General features: G+C 37.5%; 1 protein-coding gene across 2 annotated transcripts in view; it reads left to right on the top strand.

Moving 5' to 3' along the window:
• The window catches only part of LOC138696282 (uncharacterized), a 145,816-nt gene extending 130,719 nt beyond the window's left edge, over positions 1–15,097 (top strand). For both annotated transcript variants that reach the window (XM_069821018.1, XM_069821019.1), the window contains exons 2-5: positions 13,398–13,515; positions 13,595–13,789; positions 14,177–14,382; positions 14,858–15,097. In XM_069821018.1, coding sequence (XP_069677119.1) covers positions 13,398–13,515; positions 13,595–13,789; positions 14,177–14,382; positions 14,858–15,016 — 678 coding nt within the window. In that variant the 3' untranslated portion in view covers positions 15,017–15,097. The remainder of the gene's footprint in view (positions 1–13,397; positions 13,516–13,594; positions 13,790–14,176; positions 14,383–14,857) is intronic.
• The last annotated feature ends 1 nt before the right edge of the window (position 15,098 follows it).

Here is a 15,098-nt window from a genome sequence, read left to right as displayed (position 1 = left end):
ATACATTAGCATCACCATACAACAAAGGATTGCAAGCAGCTATTACAAGTCCAAGCGACGTCGGTGTCTCAGCGTATCACACAAAAACAACGTTCGAACCCACAATTGCCTCTAATCCGAAGTAGAGCTACATTTAGAGCCTTTATCTCTTTTTGGATGATTCTGAATCTGTATTAATCCGATTTTTGCTGGAGAGACTAAGGCAAGGAAAACTTTCGTGAGTACGGTCACTACAGTCAGTCTTAGAAACTGAACCATGGAGATCTTTAATACTCCTTTGTAGATGTATCTAGCAAGGGCGTCCTCGCAATTGCTACCACTGAGATTTTTACTTTTTACGCTCTACCTACTCGACTATGTGTTTTCTCAAACCCTCGGTAAAAATTCAAGTATACTTTAAACTATAAATGCGTGCGCAAGGTAATTTAGATTTCAGAACTAGCTATTTTTCATGTTAAATTTTCTCTCTCCTCGTCTATCCATTTCCTCTAATTTTCTAACCATCTTGCTATCACTGAGATTTGATACTGCGGGCGCACTTGGTATCTAGGAAGGAATATTCTGCCAGAAAGTCTCAAATTTTAAGGTTTCCAGTTCGATAAATGGGTTCCCAGAGTAAAAAAGTAAAAGCTATAGCGGAAATCTACTGATCAAGGACAGCCGCACGCCCTACATTCCAGCTGGCCCCGATCCGATAGCGGAAGTGACTTGTCCATCGAGGGCATATGCAGTCGCGACACTGGCACTGAAGGAAGGCACGCATGAGGAATTCAGTTTCAGTCCAAAAAAGCATATAGTTGCGACAAAATGCCCTGAATTAATAAGAAACTAAACGTATTACGATATAATAAATATAATAATTTATATAAGATATGTTTCTCAAAAAGCTCACATTTCCTTTTACATCACGGCAACTGTATTATCGTCTAAACTAATGATGTTCCATATTATCTATCTCTTACATCATTTGTTGCATCTAAGACTTGTTTTCCCCCCGTTCCCATTCATCAATCAATCTAGAGAGCAAGCAATCATTCATTCACTCATCCGTTCAATCACTTACTCGACCACTGCAACACGGCGGGGAAAAGTACGACGACCATGACCTCGTATCCTAGCCGAAACGAACCCTACCCACAAACGTGGCAGTGTCTACAAACCTACATACATCCACGCAGGTTCTAGAGGTTCTCTCCTTCGTCTCCGCCATGGGCAAACACTCGCTAGTAGTTAATAAATACTCTGCTCTTCCACTTTCCAACATTAACGATTGTACTAATTTTTAATAAGGGCCTAAAATGCTACTTGTGTATTTTCTTTCCATTGAATCGGTAAGAATAGAATGTTGAATTATTAACCGGTAATGATTGTTTTAGTGAAATTCTCGCCTCCTGCAGTACCGGTACTTCCCAAAAGCACATGTGTGTATGACAGCAAATAAAAGCTCCGTCTGCCACGTCGTTCTTACCATTAAGGTGTCCATGACATTCATAAGGAGGCCGTGGCGAAAAGTGGGAGAGACACTTGCCTTCTAGGTGCTGAGCTTAACCTGTCGTCTGTAAACACGACAATGTTGACAAATGACATAGCCTATAAATTCATGGCGAGGAGCGCGTGTATGATTTTTTTCTCTTACCCGATATCAGTGGGCGGCAATGTATGTGCAGAAGCCCCAAGTTAGTAGGCGTGGCTGAGAGAGCTACATATTCAAGAGGCAAAGAGAAGACGAAAACAAATTCACTTTGACGATTGGATATATAAAATAGATAAGTAGAACATAACTGAAATAAATGACGCAATGAATCTTAGACCGCAAGGTTTCTTACTTGAAAGAAACGGTGTCAAGACAACCCATATTTTCTCATACACTACACGTTTCATGAGTCTCAAAACAGTTTAGCTATCCATCATATTGTTGTTAATGATTCTGTTTATATCTTTTAAAAAATGACACATGCAAATGGAATTATTTACTGCGCATCTAAATAAAAGATAAACTTTCGTTTTCCCCATTACACACGAAAGGAATTGTTAGAACCCCATGAAGTAAAATATTTTCTTAAATTATGAACTTCAAGACTTAAATGGATGCATTTAATTAAATTTGCGGAGATTTACATAAATAGCTACTCGCATATTGCAGTCACCGCAAAATAAATTTTTCCTATTTACGAAAATCGATATTCAAAATGTATAGAAACAGAGCCACGGCATGGCGCGTTCTCAGGTTGCGTATAGAGGAGACGGCCTCAAAATATGGAGGGTAGCTGCGAATATATTGAATAAGCAGTCGCGGACAGCCGATAAGGGGTGGTCTCCTAGCTTAGACGAAGGGCTAACAATCCATCACCGTAAAGAAAACAGCTTGTTACGAAACCCCAACATAAGCCTCGGCATGGAATTGATTCTACGGTACGACCACTGCAAAGGAATATGGGAAATGCCTCTTACTATTCGGTTGAGAAGCTTTTGTCATCCAGTCTGCTCTCAAAAAAGCTGAAAGTTAGAATTTACAAAGCAATTATATTACCGGATCTTCTATATGGTTGTGAAACTTGGAACTCTCACTTTAAGAGAGGAACGGACGTTAAGGGTGTTTAAGAATAAGATCTTAGAAAAAAATTTTTGGAACTAAGAGGGATGAAATTATAGCAGAATGGAGAAATTTACACAACGCAGAACTGCATGCATTGTATTCCTCATCTGACATAATTAGGAGCATTAAATCCAGATGTTTGAGATGGGCAGGGCATATAGCACGTATGGGCGAATCCAGAAATGCATATAGAATGTTAGTTGGAAGGCCGGAAAGAAAAAGATCTTTGGGGAGCCCGAGACGTAGATGGGAAGATAATATAAAAATGGATATGAGGTAGGTGGAATAAGATGGTAGGAACTGGATTAATTTTGCTCAGGATAGGGATCGATGGCTTATGTGAGGGCGGCAATGAATCTCCGGGGTCTCTAAAAGTAAGTAACAGAAACAGCGACAGCACGCGGTAGCGTCGTGGTGAAGACATTGCACTGCAAGCCGGAAGATCGCGGATTCGATTCCCGATGAGATCATGGATTTTTTCCATTGATCTAATCATTCCAATGCCACTGGCGTAGCTCAGTCGGCTGAGGCGCTTGCCTGCCGATCCGGAGTTGCGCTCGGGCGTGGGTTCGATTCCCGCTTAGGTTTTTTTCGAGGTTTTCCCCAATCGTAAGACAAATATCAGGTAATCCATGGCAAATCCTGGCCTCATCTCCCTATCACCAATCCCTTCGACGCTAAATAACCAAGTAGCTGATATAGCCTCGTTAAATGATCGACTAAAAAAATAATAATTCTGGCCGCACTACGTATGTCCCTGGGTTTACTCAGCCTCTAACAAATTGAGTACCAGAAGTATTTCCTTGGGATAAAGGCGACTAGCACGTAGGACTGATATTCCTACTGTTAGGCTACTAATGTTGATTGTCTAGGAAAGCTGGGAACCTTAACCTTCCGCCATCCTATGATGCTTCATGGCCTGGAATAGATACCTTTACATTAATCTTGTAGAAATAAGGAAATGTATCAGTGGTTTATAGTGAGATCCTCATAGTACTTACTTCATAAAATATCCAACAGTGAACGGGCATTCATATTATTCTCTCTTTGCCGAACAATAATGTATTATGAACATCGAACCAGCACGGCGAAAGTATCATTTAAAATAATGCTCTTAAATACAGGCCACAGGTGGTCTTCTGAATTTTTTTGTGACAGGAAGGAACTACAGATATTGAGAACACATTTACAACTTTTACAGAACACTAAAGTTTTCACGAAAATATTATGTTTTCCTAAAGTCTAAGATTACGGTACGTTAGTTTTGTAACTTAATTTGTGTCAATATATTTAAGACCGAAAATTTTTGTTTGAAGAAAATCTAAATTGCAGAAGCAATTCTATAGTCTAATAACATTAATATTAATCTAGAAAACTTTCTGTATATCCGTTACCTTATGTTAATTCTGAAAAAAAAAAAAAAAATCCTGTAGCTGATACTTTCAAGCCTTAAAGTTTTCGTCTGAATAAGTTTCTGAGTGGGATATAATAAAATTAAGATCGAATTAATATGACACAAAGCGATTTAGAGAAGCACTGTTTATGCCTTATACCATTACATTTGCCATTTTAATTTTTGCATGCAAGAGATTAAAAGATTAAATAAAAAAAACAGCACAGTCTAATTCGTGTAAATCACCATTTGTACTTTTGTTTTCAAAACAGACCACTTAATTTTTAATAAAAGTATTATATTTTGTGTGTAGCTTTTCCGGTTGAATTCAGTCGTAGATAATGAACAAAATATGTACAAAATCTGTCTAATATTTCAGGAGAAATCACTTTACACAGAGAGACAGAAGGAATACCAAAATACACATTTTTGGTGTCAGATGTGTCACGTATTTGCGTGAAAATCTCCACAATTAATCTTTACAGCATTAAAATACTTTCTAGTTATACTTCCTGTGATAAGAAAATGCTAAAACACAACTCAGAACAACGCCTAAACTTATTAGTTCACGACAGTCGACAATATACCACGCACACAAACGACACTGTATGTATATGGGCTGCGTATGAACTAAAGATGGACCGAATTTCACTGTCCTACGAGTAAAATTTATCCGAGAAATTCTGTTATTGGTAATTCAGAGTTAGGTAATTTACCACAATGCGTCACTGTCGACTGATTCTTAACAAAGAATGCATGCACTCTGAACCAACTAATCCACAACCGAATATGCTTCTGAGTCTTTGATATAGGACAATTTATTTGAATTCGATTACGTAAGATAAAATTATTTCTTGAATTTGTGCCGCTTGGGGCAAAAACGGCATATGGGAGTGACGCACTGTGAAATTGTCAAGGGTTCAGGCACTAAAAAGAAATAAATATTTAATAGCAATGCGTGAATATTTCTTTTTCTTCATGGACAAGGAGTTTCTGATGTGAGTAATAACATATTAGTCTTTTCTTTTTTTTTTTTTTTTTCGTCAAGAAATCTCATTCGAGTGTTTTATGATTAGGGGAGAGTCGGGTAGTATCGGACATCGGGTAATATCGGACAGTGAGTTTCTTTCATCTACCACATGATGATAGTACCTGATTGACATGGTTACGTTTCTGTGATGTCGCATAGAGAAACGTAACCATGTCATTCAGGTACTACCATATGGTGGTAGATGAAAGAAACGCACTGTCCGATATTACCCGATGTCCGATACTACCCGACTCTCCCATACTCTAATCTATTCTTGATAAATCTTCAACTTAATAACCTATGGATTTTAGTTTACAGCACGAACCAAAAAAATGGTAGGCCTATGTAAAGAGAAAATATTGGTTCTAGATGCCATTACTGTAGGTACTATATACAAATACTGAAAGTAAATGACATAAACCATATGGGAGATTGTTCACCATAGTTGACATTAATAAGAGCAGCATATTAAAAATTGCATGCCTCATTGAAGTGTTTACATAATTGGTAATATCTGCATTTCTTTCCATTTTATTTCAGAAAAGATGCATATTTTATGTAAAGTTAATGTGCTGTCTTGAGCTCCCGTATTTCAGTCAAAAATTGTAGCAACTGGGAGTTTTTCTGTCCACCATTGCTAATCCGTCTGACATATAAAAGGAAAATAAATGTTTAAAAAGAAGCTTCAATATAATCATTATTTAGGACATGTACAAGCATCAAATTTGGAAGACTGACTCCTTTCAAAAGAACGTTTTTAACGACTCAATATTTTGGGTTTAAGTGTTTGTTCCGACACAAACTCAGAATGAGTACATTCTCACATTTATCATATAGACCTACTTATCATCACGGAATTTAGTAAAGCTATCGATTTAATCCATTAATCGAATTGATTAACTGAGTAGGTAATTCTAAAATTCGATTAACTGATCAAATGTGTTTAAATCGATTAGTCGAACAGATTAAAAATTATAGAGTGGTGAAAGAAATATAACTGCCTTGTGAAGTCTGCGTAGCACAAAATCTGTATATTATTTGGTGCGGTAAACTTTTAAGCTATGATTGACAGGTCATTAGTGTAATCTGATGTTCCTGTCGTCTTGATTTAGAAAGCTAAACGCAATTAAGTTCTACGCACAAAACCCTCCTTAATAGTTCCATGTAAGGAGGACTCATTAAACATACGGTACTTGACATTTTCAAACTGGTGTCTATCAGTCTGAATACATGCGCTGCACCATGTAAGGCGAACACATTAAACACACTTGACACTTTCAGAGTGCTATATATCAGCCTGAATACATGTACTGCACACCAGCGCACCATGTAAGGCAGGTTCATTAAACATACTTGACATTTTCAAACTGGTGTCTATCAGTCTGAATACATGTACTGCACACCAACGCACCATGTAAAGCGGGTTCATTAAACATACTTGGCATTTTCAAACTGGTGTCTGTCAGTCTGAATACATGTACTGCACCACGTAAAGCAAACACATTAAACATACTTGACATTTTCAGACTGGTATATATCAGCCTAAATACATGTATTGCACACCAGCACACCATGTAAGTCGAACACATTAAACATACTTGACATTTTCAGACTGGTATATATCAACCTGAATACATGTATTGCACACCAGCACACCATGTAAGTCGAACACATTAAACATAATCAACCTGAATACATGTATTGCACACCAGTGAACCATGTAAGGAGGACTTAATAAACATACTTGACATTTTCAGACTGGTATATGTCAGCCTGAATACATATATTGCACACCAGTGAACCATGTAAGGTGGACTCATTAAACATACTTGACATTTTCAGACTGGTATATATCAACCTGAATACATGTATTGCACACCAGCACACCATGTAAGTCGAACACATTAAACATAATCAACCTGAATACATGTATTGCACACCAGTGAACCATGTAAGGAGGACTTAATAAACATACTTGACATTTTCAGACTGGTATATGTCAGCCTGAATACATGTATTGCACACCAGTGCACCATGTAAGGAGGACTCAATAAACATACTTGACATTTTCAGACTGGTATATGTCAGCCTGAATACATGTATTGCACACCAGTGAACCATGTAAGGAGGACTCAATAAACATACTTGACATTTTCAGACTGGTATATGTCAGCCTGAATACATGTATTGCACACCAGTGAACCATGCAAGGAGGACTCATTAAACATACTTGACATTTTCAGACTGGTATATGTCAGCCTGAATACATGTATTGCACACCAGTGCACCATGTAAGGAGGACTCAATAAATATACTTGACATTTTCAGACTGGTATATATGAGCCTGAATACATGTATTCCACACCAGTGAACCATGTAAGGTGGACTCATTAAACATACTTGACATTTTCAGACTGGTATATGTCAGCCTGAATACATGTATTGCACACCCGTGAACCATGTAAGGAGGACTCAATAAACATACTTGACATTTTCAGACTGGTATATGTCAGCCTGAATACATGTATTGCACACCCATGAACCATGTAAGGAGGACTCAATAAACATACTTGACATTTTCAGACTGGTATATGTCAGCCTGAATACATGTATTGCACACCCGTGAACCATGTAAGGAGGACTCAATAAACATACTTGACATTTTCAGACTGGTATATGTCAGCCTGAATACATGTATTGCGCACCAGTGCACCATGTAAGGATTACTCAATAAACATACTTGACATTTTCAGACTGGTATATGTCAGCCTGAATACATGTATTGCACACCAGTGAACCATGTAAGGAGGACTCAATAAACATACTCGACATTTTCAGACTGGTATATGTCAGCCTGAATACATGTATTGCGCACTAGTGCACCATGTAAGGATTACTCAATAAACATACTTGACATTTTCAGACTGGTATATGTCAGCCTGAATACATGTATTGCACACCAGTGAACCATGTAAGGAGGACTCAATAAACATACTCGACATTTTCAGACTGGTATATGTCAGCCTGAATACATGTATTGCACACCAGTGTACCATGTAAGGAGGACTCAATAAACATACTTGACATTTTCAGACTGGTATATGTCAGCCTGAATACATGTATTGCACACCAGTGCACCATGTAAGGAGGACTCAATAAACATACTTGACATTTTCAGACTGGTATATATCAGCTTGAATACATGTATTCCACACCAGTGAACCATGTAAGGTGGACTCATTAAACATACTTGATATTTTCAAACTGGTATATATAAGTCTGAATACATATACTGCACACCAGTGTACCATTAAACATACTTGACATTTTCAAACTGGTATCTATCAGCCATACATGTACTGCACATCAGAGCACCATGTAAGGTAGACTCACTGAGATATGTTTGCCATTTTTAAAACTGAAATCTACCACCCTGAATGCATGTATTGCACACTGGCACAGCATGGATTATCAGACTCACTCAAACATCTCGACAGTTTTAAAACTCAATATAATGAGCCTAAATTCATGCATTGCACACTAACTCACCATAGGCTGGCAGATTCATTCAAACATACTTGACATTTTCTTAATGGAGTTTGCACCAGTTTCACTGATGCCTCGTGTATAACACTATGCAAGTAGCCATACAGAAAAAGTTCTCGAAATGTGTAGCAGGTTGCCAAATTAAAGGGACATCAGTGGATCGTCAAAGAGGGTTTATTGATGACTCCCGCCTTGAAACCAGCTGCCTCACGAAATTTGTCGGCCATATTTTTTGCGCTCTCTGTGTGTATAAGTGATGTTCACTATGTTCTTTGCATTGCTGATTAGTAATACACGCAGACTGGTGAATTCGTACATATGGAATTTAGGCTAATGTGAACAGCACTATGCGGAGTACTCTCATCATTGCCAAATTGGCATGCATTGACAAATATTAGCAGGAGTAGTAGTAGTAGTAGTAGTAGTAATAGCAGTAGTGGTGGTGGTGGTAGTAGTGGTAAGGTTGGTGGTAGTGGTAATGGTAGCAATAGTAGTAGTAGCAGTAGCATTTTATTGAATGACTTTCAAATGCAGAACTAATTCTGCAACAAAATTCAGTAGCTGAGAATGGCTAACAAATCTTGCCTGAAACCCTCATTAGAGACAGGTTCTTTCATGTGCCATAACTCTACACCTCAGTAAAAGTTGTTTTTAGTTATTTAACGACGCTGTATCAACTACTGGGTTATTTAGCGTCGATGGGATTGATGATAGCGAGATGAGACTGAGGATTCGCCATAGATTAACTGATATTAGTCTTACAGTTAGGGAAAACCTCGGAAAAAACCCAACTGGGTAATCAGCTTAAGCGGGAATCGAACCCACGCCCGAGCGTAACTCCAGATCGGCAAGCAAACACCTCAGCCAACTGAGCTACACCAGTGGCATTTACTTACCTCCCAGAGAAAGCCATGCAAAGAATTTTGTCGTCCTTGGTTCGGTTTGAACTCGCGAACTTTCTATCCAATGGCTAGCATTGTAAGCGCTAGGCCACAAGGACGACATCAATGATACAATGGAGAAAATATGACAATCTTAAACGATGCAATTCAGGGAACAACTGCAAAAATGAAGCCATTTCTTTCCATTTGTTCAGTTAAATTGAGAAAGGAGATAAAGACCAGTGTTATTGGAATCATGAAACTGTTAAGAAACATCCTGTGCCTCACTCATCTTTAGGCTTCTAGAAAATTTTTATACTTGAGTTTCACATCACATCATAAGCACGTATTTTTTCTTAAATAAATTTCACAATGTAGGAAACTTATGAAAAAAAAATAATAATAATAACAAGACAATCTAGTATTTTGCTGAAGTAATTTAAATATCAACTATTGGACTCTTGCATTCGAAATTTAAGTTGTAAAATGCTTCCAGTATTAGATTTTAATAAAATCAATATAGAATTTCTTTAAAGTGTATCGAAAATAAATTGGCGTAACAGTGTGAAATGTTACTGACCTAACACATGGTTTCAAATCCATTGGTCCCGAGTTCGATTCCCTACGATAAAGTGAAGATCCATTTCCTTTTCATTAGTACTTGCTGTGTCTCACTTCTTGTGTTGCGGCAGGTAACTTAAAGTTTAGTATTGACGCATACTATCTACTAGAGGTACGAAACGAATTCATGAAATAACGCCAGAAGTAACATGAAATTATATGTCAGTACACATTCCCAATAAGTTTTTGTTATTTCTCTGAACTGTCATTCAAAGCTAGTTTCTCTATTCCATTAAAAGAAAATATATTGGGATATCATACATACAAAGAAGAAATAAAAGTTTAGATGCACATGTAACAACACGTTGTGAATAACTGCCCATAACATTGAATTATAATCTTTAATTCAGAATCTGGGTAATAAAATAGTAATGTAACACAAATTTAATATGATTGATAGCATATTAAATTATATACTTTGACAACTTTCTATGAAGTAGTTACACTTATTACACGAAAACAATTGTTGTTTAGTCAACTGTTCGAAGACAGGTCTGAACCTCACAAGTGATACCAAGAAGACAACACTTATGAGGCAACTAGGCCAGGAGATAATTGGGTAGGATGGCCAGTCCCTTTCATACATTACCGACTAGCTACATATTACACTACTAGTCAGGCTTGAGATGTACTCAGATAACTGTTCTTTCTCTGACACAAATTATGGGTATTTTATTATAAAATAGCATAGCATTTAACCATTTCACTAAAATCTAATTTCATAACTGAGAAGTAGTCACAACCTAAAATATTTGTCTATAGTCATCACCATGCTTCTCATACTGTAAGAACTTATGTAGTAATTTATGTTTGCTCATTTAAACGTAGCCTATACTACATTACAAAATTCTTTTTGTGTTAAAATAGGTCAAATCTATATTTTGATATTCATATTCGCCACATTCACCACAAGCTATTATTCCTAGGCTCCAAATCTTTGTTTTTCCGTTCTCCTGTGTCCTTTTCAAAATACAAGAAAATAAGACTGAGGTAATAGTTTTCATAACTACATAAAACAAAACAGCTAATAATATTTAAATCATGTTTTAAAACCGAACTGTTAAGTGCATTGGAAATATTTGAATGACTAACAATTAAGTACGAATCGAGTGTCTTTATAACCCTATTGAAGTTTCATCCTTGGCCCATTCCTTAGAATTTTAGGCAGACATAATGGAATTACCATTACACGTGGCCAGCACAACACCGAACCTTCACTTATGACAACACAGATCATTACAATAAAAATGGGAAAATAATAATTATTGTATTGTATTGGGCGAACACAGTGACCATGTTTGCACACAATGTTAAACTGCACGCCTTACCTGCTGCATGTGCTATATATAGCTAGCTCTAGATAACTATTATATATGGGCATTCTGGGGGAGCCCGGGGCTGCCAAGTTGGCTAAACGGGGCTAACGGCTTCAAAGCTGGGTACCTGGTTCTAATGAAGTGCACAGGTAGCAATATAAAACATAGTCACTCTGCCAGCCATAATAAATTCACTTCAATTAATTCCCCAATGTAAAAAAAAAAAAAAAGCATTATATAACGATAAATAGTTTCGTTAGTCGGTTATTTAGCATCAATAGAATTGGTGATAGTGAAATGATATATGACAAGATGGGGAAAACCTCAGAAAAATCCAACCAGATAATCAGTCTAAGCACGAATTGAACCCATGCCCAAGTGCAACTCGGGATTAGTAGGCAAATGTACCTACCGCATGAGCTACGCTGGTGGCTATAATGATAAATAAAATGAAATAAAATAACAAACACCTGGTAATAATGTACTAGTATATACAACCGTAGCAGCAGTACTCTGTCAGTGTAAGACAAGAGAACCAAGTTTAAATTACTGATTGTATGTATGATAAGACTTTCTTGTGTTAAATTTTAACGTACCTTGTTAAGATGTTTCGACCTATTTATGGGTCATCTTCAGAACCGGTCGTTGTTGGTCTTGGCGCCTCTTGTTGTATCCTGTGAGGGTGTGTTCGTAGTGTAGAGTCAAAGAGTGTATGTGTTTTGAAATTGAGTTGTGTGTTGAGAATATCGTTGGGGAGTGTTTTCGTGTGTCTGTATATTTCATACTGTTCTAGTATGTTGAGTTTCTGGCTTTTTGGTTGGATGTGCAGTATTTCCATGTCTGTATTGATGTCTCTGTAGGTGTGGTTGGCATTTATGATGTGTTATGCATATGTGGAGGTGAAGAAGAATGCAACACAAACACAAGAACACAAAAAATACATCACACTAACATACGAAAACAAAAACACACATAAAATTGCAACCTCATTCAAAAAATTAAATTACAACATCGCATACAGAACAAATAACACTCTACAAAAACATCTCAACACACAAACAACACAAACAAACAAATACAACCACACAAGCGTATACAAACTCAAATGTAACAGCTGCAACAACTTCTATATAGGACAGACAGGCAGATCATTTCAAACACGTTACAAAGAACACATCACAGCCATAACAAAATTACAAAACACCTCCACATATGCAGAACACATCACAAATGCCAACCACATCTACAGAGACATCAACACAGACATGGAAATACAGCACATCCAACCAAAAAGCCAGAAACTCAACATACTAGAACAATATGAAATATACAGACACACGAAAACACACCCCAACGATATTCTCAACACACAACTCAATTTCAAAACACATACACTCTTTGACTCTACACTACGAATGCACCCTCACAGGAAACAACAAGAGGCGCCAAGACCAACAACGACCAGTTCTGAAGATGACTCATAAATAGGTCGAAACATGTAAACAAGGTACGTTAAAATTTAACACAAGAAAGTCTTATCATACATATTCCGAAGTGATACAGTGTTAAAAGTTGTGTAATCAAGATGTATACTGATTGTAATCGGTATAGCTTCTACTATGATTTCTTATAGGTTGAACCTGGTTTAAATAACTGTATAATCTGAATAATACCATTTGCAGGCATACACCCTGAATTGCTATGAGGAGGTTTCACATTTCTTACAACAGTTCTTGTTATTTCACGAATAATCTTCCTGTCTCCTCACATACACAACGTTTGTATATTTGGTAAACTCTGTGGAATAAAATAAATTAAATGAAAAAAAAAATGAAAATTAAATGACAACAATGACTGTAATATTTCATATTAAGGAACCAGTTTACATCATTTAAACTGTAAAATATAGTGACAAAATACTTATAAATTATGAAAAATCTTGTAAAATAACAGAAGAAAGCAATTTATAGTTTTGTGTTAAGGGCAGATAACCAAAGCACAATAATTTTTTCAGGAAGAGAATTCCACCGTCGACAACATGCTTCGACAGTTGATGCTCCTTCTCATAGGAGCTGCGATGGTCATGTCTCAGCGTCGCCTTGCACTACCAGACCCCCGCAGTTGTGCCAATCGTAAGTGGAATTTCAATACTTGTAAAATGGGCTATATATGAACGTTCAGCTTAACCTCACCATTTCCTTGTTCTGGCAGGAGTCCGGCACGCGACATATCGTGATGCTCGGGGAGTACAACATACCTACTTCTTCAGCTGGGAGCACGGACCCACACGCAGCTTAGAGGTGGACTGGCTCGATGCCAGGAACATCTGTAGACGTCACTGCATGGACGCCGTCTCCATGGAGACACCCCAGGAAAACGAGTTTATCAAGCAGAGGATTGCCAGAGGTAAACTTGAGAACATGTTACATTCAACAGTCCATACTTATAATATAGGGAGACTATTCGTCTTTGTTCCCAAGAAGGTCTAGAAACTCTACCACCCTCATAGATTGTTTTCAAATTCGCTGGACACACATTGTAGTGTCACAAAACCCTACTTTTGGATGACTTCATTACACTATTCAGAAAAAGAGCACATATTTTAAATCTATTATTCTAGAATGGGTAAAGGCTAAGTCTCCCCTCACTAAGATGTTTCCCTTGAAAATACCAGGTAGGATAAAAGAGCCGTAGATCGAACATTAAATCTCTCAAATACAAAGGCAGCTCACTATACAATAGCAATTCACAAATCAGAGCAAGTTATACTCTCTTCATACTGTGTTGTTGCAGGTAATGTGCGTTACATCTGGACATCTGGACGGAAGTGCAACTTCAATGGGTGCAACCGTCCTGATTTACAACCCCCGAATGTAAATGGCTGGTTCTGGTCTGGTTCTGGAGCCAAGATCGGACCCACAACTCAGCGTAATTCTGGAGACTGGAGCCACACAGGAGGCTTTGGCCAAGCCCAACCCGACAACCGTGAGGCCGCGCAGGTATTTAATTCTCAAGATAATTCTGTTTTCTCTCCTTATGTATAACATCTGATCTTTGTTGGCAAGGCACCAGCAGCATCAATGAAAAAGAATCTATAGAAGTTTAATTTCCTTTCATATAGCCTTCAGAAAACGTAAGGGCCTAAGTTTCTTTAAATCTTATGGAAGAATGCAATGATATAATTTCTTGTATAGGTCTATTAATGATTAATAATCACTTGATGAGTTTAACTGACAAATAAGCTGTTCCATGCCCAAGTTCATTATTGGGTAAAGGTATGCACTGGTTTAGCATTTCCCAATGATATATTTACTACTTTTAATTTGATCATGTCCCACAATTCTGTTCCAAGATAGCTTGGTAGTCTGAAGGGACACAGATCACTGTGACGCGAACTGTCCATTTCTAAAGTAAAAAGATTCGTATTGTGTGTATTTAAAATGTCATTTGCACTAACCACGGTTTTGATTGCAGGGTAATGATGAATCGTGCCTGTCCATTCTGAACAACTTCTACAATGACGGCATTAAGTGGCATGATGTGGCTTGCCACCACCTCAAGCCATTCGTGTGTGAGGACAGTGACGAGCTCCTCAACTTTGTGCGTTCTCGCAATCCCGGCATCCGCCTTTAGGCCACCCTTGCACCTGTCCATCCCTCCACACATTTTGTATTTTATTATTTAATAAATAAATAAACTATTTTAATATTTAAAC

This window comes from Periplaneta americana, chromosome 3, assembly GCF_040183065.1.
Source record: "Periplaneta americana isolate PAMFEO1 chromosome 3, P.americana_PAMFEO1_priV1, whole genome shotgun sequence".
Lineage (NCBI taxonomy): Eukaryota > Metazoa > Arthropoda > Insecta > Blattodea > Blattidae > Periplaneta > Periplaneta americana.
This window is presented reverse-complemented; position numbering and strand designations above follow the sequence as displayed.